Here is a 21742-nt window from a genome sequence, read left to right as displayed (position 1 = left end):
TAGCAAAATCATAATAGCTAAATTTTAGAAAACAATTTAGAGATCAATTATAACTTTTCATTCCTAATAGTAACTATTTTAGTAACCAATAATTTTTAATTTTGTTAATTGGTAATCATAGTAACTAACAACTTTTAGTCACTAAAATTGGTTATTAATGGAATATTTTTTTGTAGTGTTCTAACTTAACTCTATCTCTAGTTGATATAGGACTTCCAACAAAGTTAAATATTAATGATGATTTATTAAAATTTTATCTTGTAAAAAATTACACAAAAATTATGCTATCTCTCATTGTTTAGAATCAAAAGAAAAAAAAAATTGGTATTTTTATCTTTAGAAAATCAAATATATAAATTGATATTATTTTAATGGAAAGTGTTACCTCATGTCACTAAGAATTAAGGTAATCAAAATCAAGATTTAAATTTTAAAATCATAAGATCCTACTATTTATATAATATTTATAGTTAGATCCCACAAATAATCTCGATAAACAAAGTAGGATCGTTGAACAAAATCGTATAAATTGTCGTTTTATATTCGAATTTTCTGATGCACTACTTGTTCATATTCTTTGGTAAATAATTAAAATTTTACACTACTTGTTCATATTTTCAGTCACATATTCAACTTTTACCTAATTATATTAAATATTAGTAAAATTAAAATTAATTTGTCAATAAAAAAATTAATACAATTAAAATCCAACTCCAATACACCATAACACTTTTCAATTAAAATTTAATATAATTATAATTTCCTAATTTTATATAAATCCAAAGCATAATAATGTTTAGTATTTATTAATTATAACGATAGTATTTATTACTTCTCACATTTATTAATTATAATGTTACTATTTATTATTTCTTGTATAAAAAAATTTATATTAATGCTATTTATGAAGATGGAAAACAAACTTTTCTTTTTTAATTTTCCCTTGTTATTTTATTTTAATTCTTTTCATAATTTTCATATTTTATTACGTTAATTATTTTTTATATATTATTACATATTATATATATATATATATAAATAATATATATATATATATATATATATATATATATATATATATATATATTATAAAAAGTGAAATTTACTGTTCGTGTCATGATCTCACTATTTACAACCATATAAACCTCTTACAATCCTACTTACAGTCTTAATTTTAACTACTTCCTTAAAGACACTATAAAGTACGATTAATGACCCTTGAAATTCAAAAGTAACCCCATACATATTAAAAAAAATGTAATAATTAATTAATTAATAATAATAATAATAAAAGGTAAAAAATAACAACCAAAAAATAACTGTAGAAAAATAAACTACTTTAAAACCGCTCATTAGTTAAATAAATTAACTTATAGAATAATCAAATGAAACTGTAATTACCTTAACAACCTTATCAAATACACTAGGAAAGTAGTAAATCGTCTCTCTTTTCTTCCTTTGTGAGTGATGCAATGCTTTTGAAGGCTTTTGTTAATTTTTTTTTATACTCTTATATTTTACCTAAAATTATTTTACTTACATGTATTTACTGTGACCTAAAAAAAAATAAAAAATGAAAAATATTATAATTATTTTATTGAAATCAATTAAATTTATAGTATATATATATTTAAATCTTAAACGAAACTTAAAAAAGAAGTGGAATAAAGAAGTACATTTAATAGATGCATTTAATATATTGTATTCATGATATGTGTTATCATTATGGTATTTAAATGTATTTAATAAATGTAATAAATGTTTTAATGTATATATTCAATATACTGCATTTATATGTATTGAACACTAGTATATTTTTTTTATCAGAAAGTATATATATATATATATATATATATATATATATATATATATATATATATATATATATATATATTTTGAGGGTCAAAGTAATATAATTTTGAGATTATTAGATTCGATCATTAGTATAATGTTTCAAAAAATGACTTTTCTAATTGAACATATATTTATTCTTCCATTCTTTATCAATATACCTTCTTTGTAAATAATACTAAAAAATAATTGATAATAATCTAATAAAAAATTAAGACACGTAATTATTAAAAGAAAAATATATTCAATATTATTAATACATAATACATTTTTTTTCTATATTCATAAAAAAATGAATACACAAAAAGCTCATGAGATAAAAAAATAATGTTTTCATTATCGAGTAAGACATGAGACGGGAAAGGAAGAGGATAAATGAGAAATATAATGAGTTTATGTCTAACTTTTTTTTTTCTCTAAAACCAAAAAGAAGACATATGAGAGTGAGAGATTATTACAATTATGTTAATAAATTTTTGGTTTAATTACTCTTTTGATTCATGCTTACGTTTAAAAATGTTAAGTTGGTCTTCTATTTCTTTTTTAATCTCAATTTGGTCCCGATTTTTGAAAAACTGATGTAATTTAGTCTTTTACGATAAAATTTGCTAAATTCCTCGAAACAGATAAATTATTTTTTCATTAAAATTGAGACTCTTAATATGGATGATTTGCTTTGTTGGTGTAATTAACCTAATCCTAGCGTCAATTTTCAAATAAGAGTAAAAACCAAAAGAAAAATTAAACCTGAATATTTTTATTTTTTATTATATTTAATTTTATGTTTTATTATATATTTATTATGTTTAAATAAAAAAATAAAAAATTTAATTTTTATTAATTTCTAATATATATTGTTTACAACTTAAAAAATTTTAAAAATTTTAAAAATTTAATAAATTTTAAATATATTTTTATATTATATATATATATATACATATATACTCAAAAAAAAAATCAAAATTTAGGGGGACTCCCTGCCCCCGAAGAGATCCGCCTTTATATATATATATATATATATGTATATATATATATATATATATATATATATATATATATATATATATATTTTGGAACACTAGTAGTGCTTCAACCTGTATACAAATATAAAAAGTTTTCATAATATAGTGTACCTACAATATAAAATGATCAGTGCATTTATAAGTCAAAAAATCATAACTTGTATTCATCCATCAGGACAGTCCAATTGTAAATCAAACACCATATATAGCAATTGTTGTATGGTCGATGTAATGTATCATGTCTTGACAGCGATCCCCCACAAAATAATCTGCCTAATTATGCTTTGCATCGTATTTAACACTAGTATATATGTATTTACTACACGTATTTATTGTACTGTGTGTATATACTTTATATATTTAATCATACATGTATGTGCTATATCCTCCTATCCCTAAATGGAATATGTAAAAAAACATTGTACTTCTGGATATTTGCTGATAAAACTTACAAACGATAGAAAATAAATATTCAGGAATAACGAGTACGAGTATTTTTTATATCTAGGAGACAGATATAAGTATCATAGTACCCGTGAATATTAAAAAAATATGCGGGTACCCACATAACGGATACCTGTATGGACATGAGGATGGATACTAGACGAATATTTATCCAATGAGTAGGGTATATGGGAACTATTACCCATACCATACCCACCATGTTAACATCCCTATAATCCCATACCTCCATAATTACAGTGATCGTTAAAAATATCAATTGAACAAGGTTCTCGGTTTTCAAATGAAATATCTAGGGGTGGTATTGCAGGCTTTTTCGGCGGGTTGGCTCGTTGAAAAAACACGGGACGGGCAGAGATATTGAGCATGCTGGCTCACAAAAGTCCACCGTGCATAACCCGTGACCCGCGTGGCTGCAATGTGCATAAGAAATAAAAATTAAAAAGAAAAAAAAAACTTGTATTTTTGTATATTGGTTACATTCCTTTTGGATCTCTACATGAACGTTTCAAATTCTTGTATGAGTGGAAAAAACCAGTGTTATGTATTTTTTTAATGTGCTAACATTTGAAGAATACATTGTACATGTCAAAGTACAAATATGAATATGATGAAAATGTTGAATTATCAATTTATCATTCAACGGTCCAAAGTCTTTGCTTAATTTATTGAACTTGTTAAAGTTTCCCAATTTGTTAAACATTGAAAGCTTTATCATAAGAATTTATTTTTCAAAAAAGAAAAAATAGTGGGTCAGCTTGCGGGCCAAAACTTATGCGGGGTGGACCAAACTTTTCAGTCCTCATTTTCAACGTGGGACGGGCTTGCCTGACCGCATTTTACAGGCCAAGTGCGGGATGAGCTTAAACAACGAAATCACATTTACAAACCTGAACTACAAAGTTGATGCAAGAAATAGATCCAAAGGCAAGCGTCTGTGTGAAACTAAGAATGGAAAGTATTGTGGCGCGAGTGATGTTTTGAACTGATAACCTAGTCTAACACAATGCTAATTGAATTGTAAAACCTTAAATTTAACAAGCAATCAACACTGAAATGAAAATCTAATTCTACTTAATAAGATTAATGGAAATAACTAAATTTACTACCAAAAACTAGAGGTGTCAATTTGGCCTCTAGTCCATGGGCCAGCCCTGACCCACTCTTCATAAATCCCCCTTTTAGGGGGTCCCCAAATTAGGGGGCCAAAAAAAAGCTCCAGCCCCTAAAGCCCTCTCTCTAGTGGGTTAGGGCTAGAGCTAAAGTGGGTTAGCCCCCCTAAATAATACTACACTAAGCCAGAGTCAAAAATCAAGGCGAGCGACCCGGACAGGCCCCATGACGCGGATGAGTCTGACGACAGAACGAGCTTGACTGTGTCATAGGGCCCGTCTGGATGGTCAAGCCCATCTGTGTTGTAGGGCCCGTTAGGGTCGTCGGGCTCGTTCGGGTCATCAGGCATGTCTGGGTCGTCGGGCCCGTCCAAGTCATCATGTATGTCTGGGTCATCGGGCCCGTTCGAGTCGTGGGGACTGTCTGGATCATCGGGCTCGTTCTGGTGGTCGGGCCCGTTCGCATCGTTGGGGCCTTCTAGGTCATCGGGCCCATTCGGGTCATCGAGCCCGTCAGGATCATCGGGCCCGTCCGGTTCGTCGGGCCTGTCCTGGTCGTCGGGTCCGTGTGGGTCATCTGTCTCGTTCAGGTCATCGAGCCCATCAAGGTCATCGGGCCTGTCAAGGTCATCAGGTCCGTCTGGGTCGTCGGGCTTGTCCAGGTCATCGGCCATATCCGGGTCGTCGAGCCCGTTCGGGTCGTGGGGACTGTCAGGATCATCAGGCCCCGTTTGGGTTGTGGGGACTGTCTGAATCATCGAGATCGTCTGAGTCCTCGGGCCGATTTGTGTTGTAGGGCCCGTCCGAGTCCTCGGGACCGTCTGTGTCGTCGGTGTCGTCTGGGTTGTCGAGCACGTCCGGGTCGTCGGTATCGTCCCGGTCGTTGGGGTTGTCCGGGTTGTTGGACTCGTTCAGGTTGTCGGGCCAGTCCAGGTTGTCGGGCCTGTCCGTATTGTCGGGCGCGTCCTGGTTGTAGGGCCGTTTGTATTGTGGGGCATGTCTTGGTCGTCGGGCCCGTTCGGGTCGTTGAGCCTGTCTGGATCATCGGACTAGTTCGAGTCATCGTTCTTGTCAAGATCATCGAGCAGGTCCGAGTCGTTCGACCTATTTGGGTCATCATGCTTGTCCAGTTCATTGGGTTTGTCCCACAAATAATAATATATTTTAAAAAATAATATATTTTTCATGTGGAAGATGAAAGCCCATGGATTGGCCCTGGCCCACAGGGCTTTTGTAGGATTTTTGGCCCTATGAACTTTTTTAGTGTGGGTTTTTTTTTTAATGTGGGCTTTTTTGGCCCTAGTCCATATGGGCCAGGGCCAAATCCTGTGGACTGGACCAAATTGACACCTCTACCAAAAACTATAAGCTGAAAAACATGTTGGAATTTTTAATTGAACATCTAAACAAGAAGCACTCAAGTAGGGTGTTAATTCGGGTTCAACCCGACAGGTCGGCCCGCTAACCCGAATCAAAAGTAACACCCACCATCGTCGTCATACCCACCATTGTCGCTACCACACCATCGTCAGAGAAGAAGAACGGTAACGATTGAGTTAGGTGGTGCCCCTTGCTTTGTGCTATTCTGACTTTGCCCTAACCTCTAATATAAAAAGATGTGATTCGTCAATCTAAAGGTTTGTGGGATTCACTGTCGCATCGTCTATTTGAGATAAAGGTAGGATTCATCCTTGCATTGATGGTATGGAAGGTGGATGTTGTGGTCTAGGTTCGCTCTCTCTCGCTTCATCTTTATCTCTCTTGCGTATGTTTTCATCGATCTTGCTTGCATCTTTTGTGCAACGTTAGGTGAGTTGGCGGGCTAACCCACCCTGTAGCACGAGATTGCAGGTTAGGTGGGTTAGGCGGGTCAGGTCATGTTGGGATGGTGAATTAAAAAGCTAACTCGTGCCGCTTGAATGTAGTCGAGTTAATGGGCTGGCCCGTCAGGTCCAACCCACTCTGACATCCCTAGTTCATGGTGGTAAAACCCAATCTCGTTCGGATGAATACATTTTATTCTAAAAATTCAAAAATAGAAAAAAATAAAAAGGAATTAAAGAAAAGTTCTTCAAAAAATAATAATTAATTAATAAAAAATAATTAAAAAATATTTTAATAAAAGGATGATAAGAAAAATAAATAAAACAAAAAACAAAGAGAAAAAATATAGAGTTTAATCCTTTTTATTACTTTCTTTTAACACTCACACACTAATTTTGTTTTTATTGGTCCAAGTAGTCCAAAAATCTAGTTTTCGTCATTTTCACACTTCTCTACATCTCTTTTTGGCACCTCTACTTTCCTCTCCATTCATCTACTCCTTTTTTTCTCCACTCCTAACTTCCAAAATCACTCATGCTTAGAGATGACAAATAAACTCACACTCGTGGATACCGTGCGAACTTATTCTTGTTTTGACGAGGAATATCCGCATTGAGTGCCTTTCTAAATGACTTTATCAAGGAAGAAGTCCATGTAGAACAACCACCAGGATTCACAGATTATGAATTCCCAGATCATGTGTAAAAACTTAAGAAAGCACTCTACGGACTAAAGCAAGCTCCTAGATCATGGTACGAGAGGTTAAGTGAATTCTTGATGCAAAGTGGTTTTCAAAGGGGTAAAGTAGACTCTACCATTTTCATCAAGAAAGCTGAAAATTATCTACTATTTGTCCAAATATATGTGGATGACATCATATTTGGATCCACCAACAATCTCCTATGTCAAGAATTCTCTAAGTGCATGCAGGATGAGTTTGAAATGTCCATGATGGGGGAGCTGCATTTCTTTCTTGGCCTCCAAATAAAACAGGGAGAGCATGGTCTCTTCATTCATCAATCAAAATACTGCATTGAACTGCTAAAAAAATTTAACATGGAAACCTGCAAAGAATCCTCAACTCCTATGGCTACTAATTGTTATCCAGATGCAGTTGAGGCAGGTCCTACAATTGACCAAACTAAATATCGAGGTATCATTGGTTCATTACTCTACCTCACTGCTAGTCGTCCAGACATTATGTACAACGTGTGTGTGTGCGCCAAATTTCAGTCCTGTCCCAAAGAGTCCCATTTAAGTGTTGTTAAACGGATCCTCAAATATTTAAAAGGCACTAGAAACCTAGGACTGTTGTATCCTCATGGCACAACTATATCTCTCATAGGGTATAGTGATTCAGACTTTGGGGGTTGTAAAACAGATAGGAAGAGCACCAGTGGAACCTGCCTTCTCTTAGTCTGCTCCCTAATCTCATGGCACTCCAAAAAGCAAGCCTGCGTTGCTCTTTCCACCACTAAGGCAGAGTATATAGTTGCTGGCAGCTGCTATGCCTAGTCCATTTGGATTAAAAATCAACTGGAGGACTATGACATTTATCTTGATCACATTCCTTTAAAATGTGACAATACAAGTGCTATAAATCTCACTAAAAATCCTGTTCTACATTCTAAGACCAAACACATTGAAATCAGGCACCCTTTTATTAGAGATCATGTGTCAAAGGGAGACTGCAAAGTTGAATACATTGACACTCACAATCAATTGGCCAATATCTTTACAAAACCCCTAGCCCGAGAGAGGTTTTACACTCTTAGAAATGAGCTGGGTATCCTCAACGTCACTTGCTCTCATTGAGCATCTGTTGTATCCTCCCCATTTACATTTGCATATTTCTTATCTGTTTTATTATTCTCTGTTCTGTTTTGTTTGTAAAACATTTATTTTGTATGTTGTTATTCTCTCTCGTGGTCACATATATGTTGGAAGAATTAAATGACATAATTTTACATACCTATTTTATTTTTCCCTTGCATCTATTGGTGTGCATTTTGTGTGTTATTTGCATAGTTGCTAGCCTAATTCTGCCTTAATCGATTATCGTGCCTCATTCAGTCAATTTTCTCAGCAACTAATTGCACAATACTCCACTAAGTTGACCTTGTTAATCCATTAGGTTAGTGCCTACCTGCCCCCCTTGCTCTTTCTCACACCCAGACCTCGACACCTTGGTTCACACCCTACAAACCCTAGGCTTCACTTTTCCTTTTCGACCCCCTGCTCCATCCCTCGTATGCCCTTTCTCCACATCAGTCATGGCTTCATCCTCCTCCTCTTGCAAGCGAATCAAACAGGTTGCAACCAAACAACGAGATTCTGATATTGATGGTTGGATTAGTGACCCCGAAGCTCAAGACACCTTTGTGCGCTCCTTTCGAAATTGCAAGATCATTAATCACAAGTATGCTGATCTTCCTTTCTTCCAGACCCATGTTTTTGCTTTTCCCACTCTTCTTTCTTTCCAAAGCTTGGAGAAATTTGTCCAGCTCAAAGGCAATGTATACCCCGATCTCGTTAGGATTTTCTACGTAAATCTCCGGTGTGAAGAGGATCTTCTCACCTCTCACGTCAAAGGGGTCAACATCGTCTTGACCAAGGAGCTTTGGACCTCTATTGCTGGATTTCAGCCAGGTGGGCTTCCTGCTCATCGTGGTCTTCCCGGTGTAAATCGTCTAGACATCTACCAATCGTGTTTGAGGGATCCCACTGCCAAGCGCAACTACAATATTTTTAGGGCAGACGCGATTGAAAAGGATGAACGGGTGCTTGCTTTCATTATCTCCTGGATTCTGGTTCCTCACAACAGCAATCATGCTCAACTCACGACAGAGGATGTCTTTCTTCTCCATGCCTTCAAATGTAACCTTCTCATTGATTAGTTTGAGGTGGTCTCTGATACAATTCAGAAGGCTATTAAGCTACCTAATTATCCCTAGCCTTATGGTGTCATCTTGTGCAAAGTGTTTGAACACTATAATGTTAATTTCATTGGGAAACTTCCTATGGTCAGAACCATACTAGTCTGATTGGTGCAAATGCTCTTCACCACATGGGCATGGCTTTTAGGGGAAATATCTGGTGTTTCAAGGACAAAACTGATGAAGAACAAGCTGACAATGTCGAATCTTCTCCCGCTGTTGCTTCCTATATTGCTTATGAGCAAGAAATGTTATGCATGGTCACCACTCGTCTCGACCATCATCAAACCTGGATGACAGCTTGTTCTGCTCAATACTGGTTGTGCACCTCCCAATTCGGCTACTGCTAGTGATTCTGCAGAGGGTACTAAGAGTGAGCACTACGAGGATGCCTTTGATGACAAATAGCTCTGTCCTATCCCCACACACCCACTTTTGTCTAACTACCCTTTAGGATAACCTTTTACGCCTCTTAGACTTCCTTTAGTTCTTAGTGAGGTGGTGTGTGTATTTTTAGTTGACCTCACACTGTTCTTTTTGGCTAGGATAACTTTCCTTATGGTTTGTACTGAATCAACACTTTGCCTTGATTGTTGGTTTTGCTCATCTATATATTGCTTTGATTGTTGTTTGTTCCTCGTTACTACTTTTGCTTGATAATTTTATCTACTGCGTGTCTCTACTGCATATATTTTCTTTGTGTTTCCCTTGCTGTCATGGCCATGCATCTACCATCATATTCAGTGTGGTGGTGTTCTAAATTGTTATTGCTCTTTTTGCTATTGTCCAAAGGGGGAGAAAGGTCGTTTGTATTGTTTTTATTTGCAAGACACATATTGGCCATCATAAAAAAGGGGAGATTGTTGAGAGGGGGAGCCTACTCAATTAAATGAAGATGGTTTTGATGATGTCCAAAGTTATGCAACTTGTGTATCACTAGTTTAGGATTAATCCTGATTTTCTAGCTTGTTCATTAAATGTTGTAGATAAAGAATTACATGTAAAACAAGCTTGCATTGAATTGTATCAACCATCAAACTCTTGAATGTGACCAAAAGCAGAACTCGTAAATAGATTAGCTACTTAACTAATAGATTAGATGAGGGCACTGCATTGATGCAGTGAAAATACACTCACGATAATCTATTAGGTAAATTCCTAATCTATTAATAACTGCAACAGAACTCTAGTATAAAAATAGTTTTGAAATCAGTTTTGAAAATAGAGAGAAAACCAATTGAATTATAGAGAAACGAATTGAGAGACTGCTTTTCTAAGATCTACAGAGTTCTTGTGCGTTCTTGAGAGATCATTCAAGTTAATCTTCAAGAAGATTGAAGGTGGATTCAACCTTGATGAGTCAAGCTTGGATCTAGGAATCAAGTGACAAATTTGCACAACTACTAGGTGTATTCGTTCCTTATTTATTTTCTTATTGTATTTCTGTTTACAGTGTTTCACTGGGTAAAGTGAAGGGCTAGGTGCAATTGTGTGGATGCATTGCATCTAGGGGGAGTTCTTGATTTGTAGATCAAGCTCCTTAGTCTTTAGGATCTTGAATTATATAGATGCTCTTGTAATTCTTGAATCTCTATTGTTTTAGTGAAATCCTCCTAAGTGGGTTGCTTAGGAGAAGACTGGACGCAGATTCATCTTGAATCGAACTAGTATATATTGTTGTGTTCTGTGTTTCTCTCCTCTTTTATACCTTTCTCAATTGCTTTACACAGTCCATTATCACAGAACTATAAAACTGGTTAATTGGGGTATAAAGGTTAAAGAAACTTTCAAGATTCTTTTAAAATTAGTAAAAGATTCAATAACCAGTTCACCCCCTTTTCTTGGTTGAGTTGGGTTAGAAAGATATGTTTTAACAGTATGGGTATGCGTATGGCGAATACCCAAGTTTTTAAATTGGATATGGGAATGTACATATATGCTCCGTCTTTGTTTAAATTATTAAAATACTCACACACTACACACTACATACCCTCTGTTTTTTATTTTTCGTATTGTTTAGTTTGTGATGAAATTCATCTGCATCTCCAATATAATTTTCATCTTATCCCAACCTTTATGCAATTATATTCAAATGATGTATGTCAATTAAATATTTTTTATGTCTCACATTTGAATATTTTTACTCTTTTTTAATATTTTTATTTATTGTATATTTGTTTTTTCACATTTGAATGTTTAACACTATCAATTTTTATTTATTGTATATTTTTTTTTTCACATAAAACTTTTATTTTGTAGGTCATATAAAAAAAATTATCTTCTTTATTTCATTATTATTGTTTTTTGTTTCATTTGAAAAGCGCTTTTACTAAAAAAATTTAATTATCTATCAATCATCGATAATTAAGTTGATATTTTTATCCTATATAATTATAATATAATTTATTTTTAAATATTTTGTATTGAAAAAACAATATTATTTTTAATATTAAATATTTAAATATTATATTTTTTTTACCATAATTTTTTATTATTTTATAAAATTTAGTTAATTGATATGAAATAGTAATACAGTCAATATGACTACATAATATGAGAATGCATAATATGAAAATGTAGATGAATTTTTTTCTCTAAAATAAAATATAAAATAACGAAATCCTTTCCCGTCTCATTCTATTTTCGTGCCATCCAAACTCACACTCCACTCCAAACACGACACTAAGTATCTGCTTCTCCCAACGGCATCTCCGGCTTCAGGCTTCAGCTCCTTCATCAATCTTCACACACACATATATATTCACACATGTCACATATGTCAATTTAAATTCAAAAATACGTTGCAAAAATCACAAATCACTTCGATGAATAATCATCACTTAAGCAACCTATTTTTCCTTAAATTGGGAAAGAGTTTTAGTTTGAAAAAAATCTTTCACTTTAGTGTAAACCGAAGATTTTCTTCGTCTATTTTTCTTGAGTGAAAAATTAACTACGAGGAAAGAGAATTGTTCGAAATATTTTTTGTTTTAAATTAAAAAAAAAATTAATTGGATTACAAACTTTTACTTGAGAAAAAGTGTAAAATATAATAATTTGGCAAATTTTATAAATCTCAAAATTTATCAATTTTAACTCTGTTATCTAATTTTGAATATCAAAATAAAATTATTCTTAGATTAAACTATCATTTAAACGAAACGAAACATAACTATTCAACACTCAAAATAAGTCAAATTCACAACAAAACTAAATTATAAAATTTAGTTTATAAACAAATATTGTTGTACACTTTATTTACCTACTACTTGAATACTATTTGCTTAAGTTAAAAAAAAAAAAAAACAATTTATCGGAGTTGGTCAAAGTCGACGAGAAGTAATCATACACATTCTCGTGACATTATATTTTGGGACCCTCGTCAAATTCTTCGAAACGCACTTTTAATTATTGAGTACTCAAGAAGGTCCCAAGTTGAGAAGTCAAAAGTGTGGTGAAATTTTAGGTTGCGTGTGTAGAATTGCTTCTTTATGTTTCTCTCTAAAATTGTCCAAATGGGTTGGAACACGCGAGTCAACCTGGTGGGTCGATCCGGGTCGGGTCGGATTATCCATTTTGACAGTCCTATTTTTCTCTATTCTTTAATACCTTTTGCACATACAGAAAACGAGTAATAAATTAGAAAATAATATTATGATTTCTCTTTTATTTTTATTTTTTATTTTTGATGTCATTTAGTGCAAATTATTAATTTTTTCGAAAATATTAAATAAAAGTCAGAAAAAAAAGTCATAATATTTTTTCTAATAAATTGTAACATGAAAAGAAAAATATATTAAAATGTGGATAAATTATCAGCATGATGGTGATGTAGTTAATTCAAGCTACCTTTACAGTTTGTTAGTTTTACAATTTGTTTTGTATAATCAACTCTATAAATAGAGTTTCTATTTTCTCTGTAAAATAGTTGCAATAATAAAATACCAGTGTATGATTTCAATATTCACTTGTGTGTTGTGTGTGTGAGAGACCTCTACCCATTATCCCTCTTTTATCTCTTCTTCTTCATCTGAACCCTAGCCCCCTTTTCTTCCTCCTTCTAACAGTGGTATCAGGAGCAGTAAGGTTCTGGATCTGTGTGAGTTGCTATGACAAATGGAGGTGGAAATTTTCTGGCAAATCTTCCAGTTCTTCATGGCAAGAACTTTGACTATTGGGTGATAAGAATGGGAGCCATTCTTGGTTATCAAGAAGTTCTTGAGGTTGTAAAGAATGGGGTTCCAGAAAAGGATGATGTTGCAACTAAAAAGAAAGATTGCAAGGCTCGCTGTTTACTTCATCAGTGTGTGGATATGGTGAATTTTGAGAAGATATCCAAAGCAAGAACAACCAAGGAGGCTTGGGACATCTTGCAGAATGCATATGGAGGTGCAGAAAGGACCAAGATGGTGAAACTCCAATCTTTTCGAAGGCAATATGAGTTATTGTCTATGGCTGATCAAGAAACAATGGTTGAATATTTCAATAAACTGCAATTGTTGGTGAATTCAATGAGGAATTATGGTTAAACCATCACAGATCAGAAAATGGTTGAAAAGGTACTGAGAATAGTATCCTCTAAATTTGACTATGTTGTGGCAGCAATAGAAGAATGCAAGGATATTGAACAGCTGAAGATAGAAGAACTTCAAGGAACACTTGAAGCTCATGAATTAAAGATGGTGAACAAGATTGCTGAAAAGGCCAAGGAAGAGAAAGCTTTGCAGGCCCAGATTTCAAACATGGGTCATTCTTCTCGTGGCAGATGGAAGAAGAACAATTCCAGTGGCAGATTCAGTAAAGGAGGACGATCTGCCAATCAAGATCTGGCCTCAGGTGAAGGGAAATCAAAATCTTCTGACAAAACCAGCAAAGATGGTTTTAGTGGTAGAGGAAGAGGTGGAAAGAAAGTGCAAGATTTAAGGAAGATTCAGTGTTACAACTGTGAAAAGTGGGGACACTATGCAACATATTGCTGGCATGGAAAAGGAAAGCAGAAAAGGGAATCTGGCCTGGAAGCACATGTGGCTTAAGGGGACTCAGAAGAAGAACCAGTAATATTGATGGTTACTACCCAGGATGCAGAATTTGGGTCTAAAAATTGGTTTCTTGACACAGGTTGTAACAATCATATGACAGGGCATAAATATTGGGTTTCGAATCTTGACACTAGTAAGAAGAGTAAGGTCAGATTGGCTAATGATAATACAATTGAGGCTACTGGAATTGGTGATATACATATCAAGAAAGATGGAAAAGTTGTGGCTGTTATTGAAAGTGTGTTGTATGTTCCAAGTATGAAATGTAATCTTCTTAGTGTTGGGCAGCTAGTGGAAAAAGGTTTCTCTGTATGCATGAAAGATGATCTATTGAAAGTATATGATTCAAAATATAGGCTTATTCTGAAATCTCCACTCTCCAAGAACAGAATCTTTCAGACAAGATTCAATTAGATTGAAAATCACTGTTTGGCTGCTACAATAGTGGACAAAACTACTTGGCTGTGTGTTTCATTTAAGGGTGTTTGGATCTGTGTGTTATGCACATGTTCCAAATGCTAGGAGAAGGAAGTTAAAAGACAAGAGTAAGTTCATGGTGTTAGTAGGATATCATCCTACATGAGCATATAGATTGTGTAATCCAGTCACCAAAGAAAGTTGCATCAGCAGAGATGTTGTTGTCAATGAAGAAGAATCTTGGGACTGGACAACTCAGAACAATAGTAGAAATCAAGGAGTATCTGTGGTGATTGGAGGAGATGAAAATAGGAGTGAAAGTTCTGGAAATACTGCAAGTTCTAGAGAGACTTCTGATAGTGAAACAACTCCAGAACAACCTCATCGGGTGCAAAGAGAGTCTAGGCAGAGGAGATTACCTAGGTCTATGGTGGATTTTGAAATTTTCCCAGATAATGCTGTTACAGATGAAGGGGATTTAATGCATTTTGCACTACTTGTTGAAGTTGAGCCTGTTAATTACCAAGAGGCCTTGGGTCAAGAATTGTGGAGACAAGCAATGATGAAGGAACTGTAGGCTATTGAGAAAAGCCAAACTTGGTTTTTAACTGAGTTACCAGTGAATAAGAAACCCATTGATGTTAAATGGGTTTTCAAGTTAAAACTCAATCCAGATGGAAAAATTTCTAAAAGGAAGGCAAGGCTGGTTGCTAGAGGTTTTCTACAGAGAAAAGGTCTGGATTATTCAGAAGTGTTTGCTCTTGTGGCCAGAATTGAAACTATAAGGTTGGTGGTAGCTTTGGCCAATGGTAAAAGGTGGCCCATGTTTCAGCTGGATGTAAAATCAGCTTTCCTAAATGGACCACTTGAGGAAGAGGTGTATGTGACACAGCCTCCTGGGTTTGAAATTGAAGGAAGTAAGAAAAAAGTTTATAGGTTAAGGAAAGCCTTATATGGCTTAAAACATGCTCCTAGAGCCTGGAAGAGGTTGATTGATGCATTCATGATAAGGCATGGTTTTTAGAAATGTTCAGTAGAGCATGGAATGTATGTAAAGGGGTAGAATGGTTTGAATCTGGTACTCATGTGTATCTATGTGGATGATCTGTTGATAACAGGAAGTGATTTGATTGAGATTGAAAAGTTTGAAACCACCTTGATGAGTGAATTTGAAATGACTGATTTAGGGAGGGTGAAGTATTTTTTGGGAATGGAATTTGTTGAGACTGACAGAGGAATTGTTTTGCACCAACATTAGTACTCTATTGAAGTATTAAAGAAATCCAGCATTGAGAACTACAATGCAGCAATCACTCCAACAGAGGTAAATGCTAGTAAAATAGAAGATGTGGAAGAAGAGGTAGACAACACTCCATTCAAACAAATGGTGGGTTCACTTAGATATTTATGCAACAGCAGACCATATATTTGTTTTGCAGTAGGAGTAATAAGCAGATATATGCATCAGCCAAAGAAAGTGCATTTACTTGCTGCCAAAAGAGTGCTCAGGTATATTAAAGGAACAATTGGGTTTGGTATGGAGATTACAATGATAGAAGAAGCACAAGTGGGTTTTTGTTCAAGTTTATGGGAGCACCAATCTCATGGTGCTCTAAAAAATAGCCAGTGGTAGCACTATCCTCATGTGAAGCTGAGTACATTGCAGGAACTTATGCTGCATGCTAGGCAGTTTGGCTACAGTCTGTGTTGTCAGAGATGACTATAGAGGTTAAAGAACCTATACAGTTGCTTGTTGATAATAAATCAACAATCAACCTAGCTAACAATCCAGTATCACATGGCAGGAGCAAGCATATAGAGACCAGATTTCACTTTCTAAGGGAGCAAGTCAACAGTGGGAAACTCAAGCTCGTCTATTGCCCTACACAACAACAATTAGCAGATGTTTAAACCAAACCTTTGAAGAAGCAGAGGTTCGAACATTTGAGAAACGATCTAGGCATTTTTTGAAGCTCTAAGCTTGAATTAAGGAGGAGTGATGTAGTTAATTCAAGCTGCCTTTACAGTTTGTTAGTTTTACAGTTTGTTTTGTATAATCAACTCTATAAATAGAGTTTTTGTTTCCTCTGTAAAATAATTGTAGTAATAAAATACCAGTGTATGATTTCAGTATTCACTTGTGTATTGTGTGTGTGAGAGACCTCTGTCCATTATCTCTCTTCTTTCTCCTCTTCTTCATCTGAACCCTAGCCCCCTTTTCTTCCTCCTTCTAACAGATGGTTGCCATTAAATGATATTAATCTTGTTCTGACTAAACCACAATGGCGTGAAGGGAAAGGGAGGGAATAAAGATCGCATGCGCAACGTGCGTAGGCGAAAATGGAAATATGAAAGGGTATGAAGGGGATTTGATGACGGTTCTACAATGACCGAGATGAAAATGTGACTTGAAAATGTATTTAGATATGTTCGTTTGCATTCATTTGTGAGTGTAGATTTGCATGTAAGTTGCAAAACTTGACACTCTCTAAAATGATAAGATGGGCAGGGAAAGTCAGATCATCATATTAAAATTGCTTTATTATCCCTCTCTTTTAACAATTTAATTTATTATATTTATTATAATATATATATATATATATATATATTAATAATAACTATAATTATTATTAGTATTATATAATAAAAAATATATAATAATTATATATTTATTATATGGATATTGATAATATTATATTATAATAATTGTAAGCCCCTTTTCAGTGCTTTAGAGTTTTGGGTCTGGCCTTTTCGGAGGCCCAAGGCCAATCCTTCAGTAGGACCCTATACCCTCCTGTTCAGCTCATTTGATGCCTTGTTCCCTTTTCAGAAGCTGGTTCCCCTCCCTCAAACGCTCTGAAATCCAGAAGAGAAGCCTCCTCCTCCTTGGCTAGCTACTTTCACCCCGTCTCTAGGTAAGTTAAAACTCGAGATCTTTAGTCAGTTTTCCTCCTTCCCACTGTCTTGTACGTTGATCTTGGTAGGGTTTAACTCTGTACTCGTGTTTCTGTCCTGGTTTCCATGTTTCTAGCTCACTTCCTTGGTTCTGGAGCTGCTATTTTCGTAGATTGCGGGTCAGTGTCGTGTTGTTATCATCTAAGCAAGGTAAGGGAAGCTAGATTCATCGGTCTTAAATTATTCTTGGCTGTTTTTGGTCGTTGTATGTTTATATGCGTGCATAGTGTGCTTTTGTTGGATGAAATGGAGTTGCATGTGTGTTTGGGAGTGGATCTGGGCGGTTTCCGCCACTGCATGTGGGTTGACAGTGGTGAGCTCTACTATTCTCGCCCAAGCGAGCTCGTCTCGCCTAGGCGAGAGTATCAGAATGCTCACCCTAGTTCTGCCTCGAGCACTCGCCCAGGCGAGGGGCTGCGTTTTGAGCGACAGGCCAGCTCGCTCAGGCGAGACAGCGTCGCCTGAGCGAGAGATCGTGAATCTTCCAATGACCCACTGTTGTAGGCTCGCCTAAGCGAGAGCCAGTCGCCTGAGCGAGACAACTTCTCTCGCCTGGGCGACGACTCCTAGCTTGAGCGAGACTACTGCAGCGGGTGGTTCCAATTCTGTTTTTCCTCTTTGTTTGATGGGTGAATTGTGTGATTTATTTATTTACCCCTTTCTTTCAAAACCTAAAGCATGTGAATATATATATATATATATATATGGTTGTTTGAATCTTATGAACTAAAAGTTGGTATGTTGGCATGAGAATTGGATGTTCAAGATAAAGGTGGTGGTTATGGTATGGAACATAAATTTGGTGTGATAGGCGTAATTCCATGGGTCTCGTGGGGAGACCTCGTGGTGGCGTGTAGTGTATATATTAAGATAAGGATTCAAGTAAGGATCGCATCCCGAAACTCTAAAGGGTCAGTGAGTCTCAGGTAGAGAAATCTGACCCAAGTGGTGAGAGTAGCGGGAGGCCCTAGTCTTTGGCAGGATAATGGCCTTAGACGCTTAAAGGCTAACCTTGTGTGTGGTAGGGTGAAACCCATTGGCAATGGCTCTGCAGAGCAGTAGAGGCCACCACAAGTGCAAGCGTCCAGTGAATCCGATCTTAATATATGTATCCGGATAATCGAGTCATAGTGTTTTGCTTGCTTGTCATAACATGACTTATGTGTCTCTGTGTTGTATGCCTGAGAATGTTTATGTACTTGTTCTTTTACACTATGATAAGTTTCATATCATATTAGCTTACCCTTGCGTTTTGTGTATGTTCCTGTTGTGTTTCTCTTTTGCGATGATCACCATTGGTGGGAGCAGATGGGAATACCGTTGGAGGTAGGCCTGATGGTGGTAGCAGTGCAGCCTAGTGGGCCCGTTGCTATGGTTTTCGAAGAAGTTCTATGGCCCTAGTGCCTTGTAATTCCATGCTCCTAGAGCATTTCTTTTGCACAACTGTTAAACTTTAGAATTGTTTTTGTTTATGGCATGGTTGTATGCCCAAGTTTCCCTCTAGGTACTCCTATGGATGACTGTTAAAGTACATTCTTTAACTCTGGTTTCTTTTGTCAGCGTTGCACTTAAACATTATAACTATGCGATGTTTTGTTTAGTAGATTAATCTACTAAAATGGGATGTGGCAATAATTAGTATTATATAATAATAGTAATAATAATAATATTATTATTATTCATATAAATATATTTTGTAAATAAATTAATTCTATAAAATAAAATATATTTAAATAAATGTGGAGTTAAAATTAAACAGTCTATATTATAAATTATTTTAAGTTATAATTGAGAATAATAATTATTATTTTAAGTTATTAATTATAATATGAATAAATTATACTTTTTGTAATTTTAAATAACATTTTTAATTTTATTTTAATATCATTTATTCTATTTAAATTGAAGGGTATAATGGTAATCATACAATTTATTCTATTAAAAATTATAATTTATTAAATTTTATCAATCATGTCTTACACAAAGTTTCATAAACTCTTCACTCATATCCACTCAAATTATACAATCTTTCCTTTAATCCAAACAATCCCATCTTTACTTGCAAAGCAACTCAAATCAACGCAAATCCACTCCCCCAAATCCACACCCCAATCCAAACACAACATAAATGGTCGTCGTGTTTCAGTTGAGGAAAGTGGTTATATAGTTATCGTTATTTGATGTTGTAGAACTCCTTTTTTTTTCACAGGTGAATGTAATTAGATTATTAAGATTTTAATTAAATTATTAATACTTTGAATATAATAAAATTATTAAATTTTTTTGTTATCATCTTTTAAAATAATTTTAAACAAAACTAATAACTAAAATATTACAGTAAACATTCTCTTAAGTTCGCAATTTGATATTGAAAGTTTGATGTAGACTTAACTGGGATGCATACTTATGGAATTTTAAAAGTCATATTACAACATGAGATATTAAGAGTCATATAATTTAGAGTATGATATGAAAGATCTAGGATATATGATAGATATAAGAGATATGTTACCAAAGAAACTTGATATTTTATTTTATTCATATATTTTCTATATATATATATATATATATATATATATATATATATATATATATATATAACAAAATGTAACATAATATAAAGTCAAACAACTTTACGTGATTTTTACTGAAAATAAAGTCACAAAATTATTGATCCGAGAATTTTTCATTTTTCGAGAATTTTCCCTTTTTAAATGCAGATTTAGGCAGGATGCGGACTTAAATGAGTATGGACTTAAGTGAATGTTGACTGTAGTTATAAAATTAATAAAAAATAATTAATATATATATTTTTTGGAATTTTAAAAATAACTTAAACAAATTTTGATGATTTTAAATCTTTAATGTCTTTTAAATAATAATAAAATATAATATATTTTATGAGAGTTTTTTATTGTTAAAATATTATTGAATAAGAATATATATTTCTACGGTTTACAACTCCCCAGTAAATGTTTTAGCAACAATTCCAATATTTAAAATTGTCCTATTCAACCTTAAAAGGTATTATTAAAAAATATTCATCTAATTAAAATGTAAAATATAAAATAAATCAATATGTATAGAATTTAAAATTGCATAAAATCAAATTTGAAAGATATATAAAGATTAAAATAACAATTATAGATTTTGAAAAGTAATTATATAGTTTTTAAAAAATTTTGTGGAAATTCTTGTAAAAATATTAGCGGAATAAATTTACATATGAATTCAATTTTTTTGCAAAAAAAAAACAATAGTTGGGATTTTGTTTTTGGAAGAATTTACATACGAATTTGAAATGTGTAAGAAATTACGTCAAAAATCTAAATTTGTAGTAAAAAGTACCAATGTTTTCTGAATTGATTTTTTTCATTATAAAAATTGCTTATGAATTTTCTTTTCGAATGAAAATTTGTTGAGGATATTTTTCAAATAAAATGTTATAATAAATTTTTTACAAATTTTTAAATTCTGTTAACTAATTATCTTTCAAGAAATTATTTACCAATTGAAATTCGTAATATATATATATAAATATATATATATATATATAAGAAATACTTTTCTTACACATTTTGATGAAAAAACTATATACAGATCTCCAAATAAATTATAGTAGTGAAGAAATCCGCAATTTACAATCTCTGATTATTAAAATGAATGTTTCCCTAAAAGTTACTAAATCGACACAATCCTTCCAAACTTGCCTCCTTTCTCATATTTTGATCGAAAGGTTTGGAAGATCTCATTATAATAACAATGTACGACTATATTATAAAATGAAATATTGCACTTATATTTTCAAATACTTTTATCTCCACATGTAAAAGTGAGACTGAATTCCAAAAGAGCCATCAAATATTTTGGCTAAAATATTGTACCGATGTTGAAATTATTCAATAAAAATAAATTATTTAATTTATAAATTAATATATAATAAATTGTTCATTCTAATAATTAATTATTTTTAGTCATTATTTAAGAATTGTTTTGCCGTGGTATATGTTATTATAAGTCATTTATGACTTCTAAGACATCAATTCCACCAACATGAGCTTCAACTGCTCACAAAACGTCATGGCGCTTTTGTTCTTGCTCTATGTGCTTCTGTAAAATTTGCC

At 33.8% G+C, this 21742-nt stretch overlaps 1 protein-coding gene across 1 annotated transcript; it reads left to right on the top strand.

Annotated features, from left to right (window-relative positions):
• The first annotated feature begins 13316 nt into the window (after window positions 1-13316).
• Window positions 13317-13736, top strand: LOC146884058 (uncharacterized). The gene has a single exon (XM_085665649.1). The coding sequence runs from the start codon at window positions 13317-13319 to the stop codon at window positions 13734-13736; it is 420 nt and encodes a 139-aa protein (XP_085521775.1).
• The last annotated feature ends 8006 nt before the right edge of the window (window positions 13737-21742 follow it).

The sequence above is a fragment of the Vigna unguiculata genome, chromosome 8, assembly GCF_037176805.1.
Source record: "Vigna unguiculata cultivar grain cowpea cultivar isolate G323 ecotype 2 chromosome 8, ASM3717680v1, whole genome shotgun sequence".
NCBI classification, from domain to species: Eukaryota; Viridiplantae; Streptophyta; class Magnoliopsida; order Fabales; family Fabaceae; genus Vigna; species Vigna unguiculata.
This window is presented reverse-complemented; position numbering and strand designations above follow the sequence as displayed.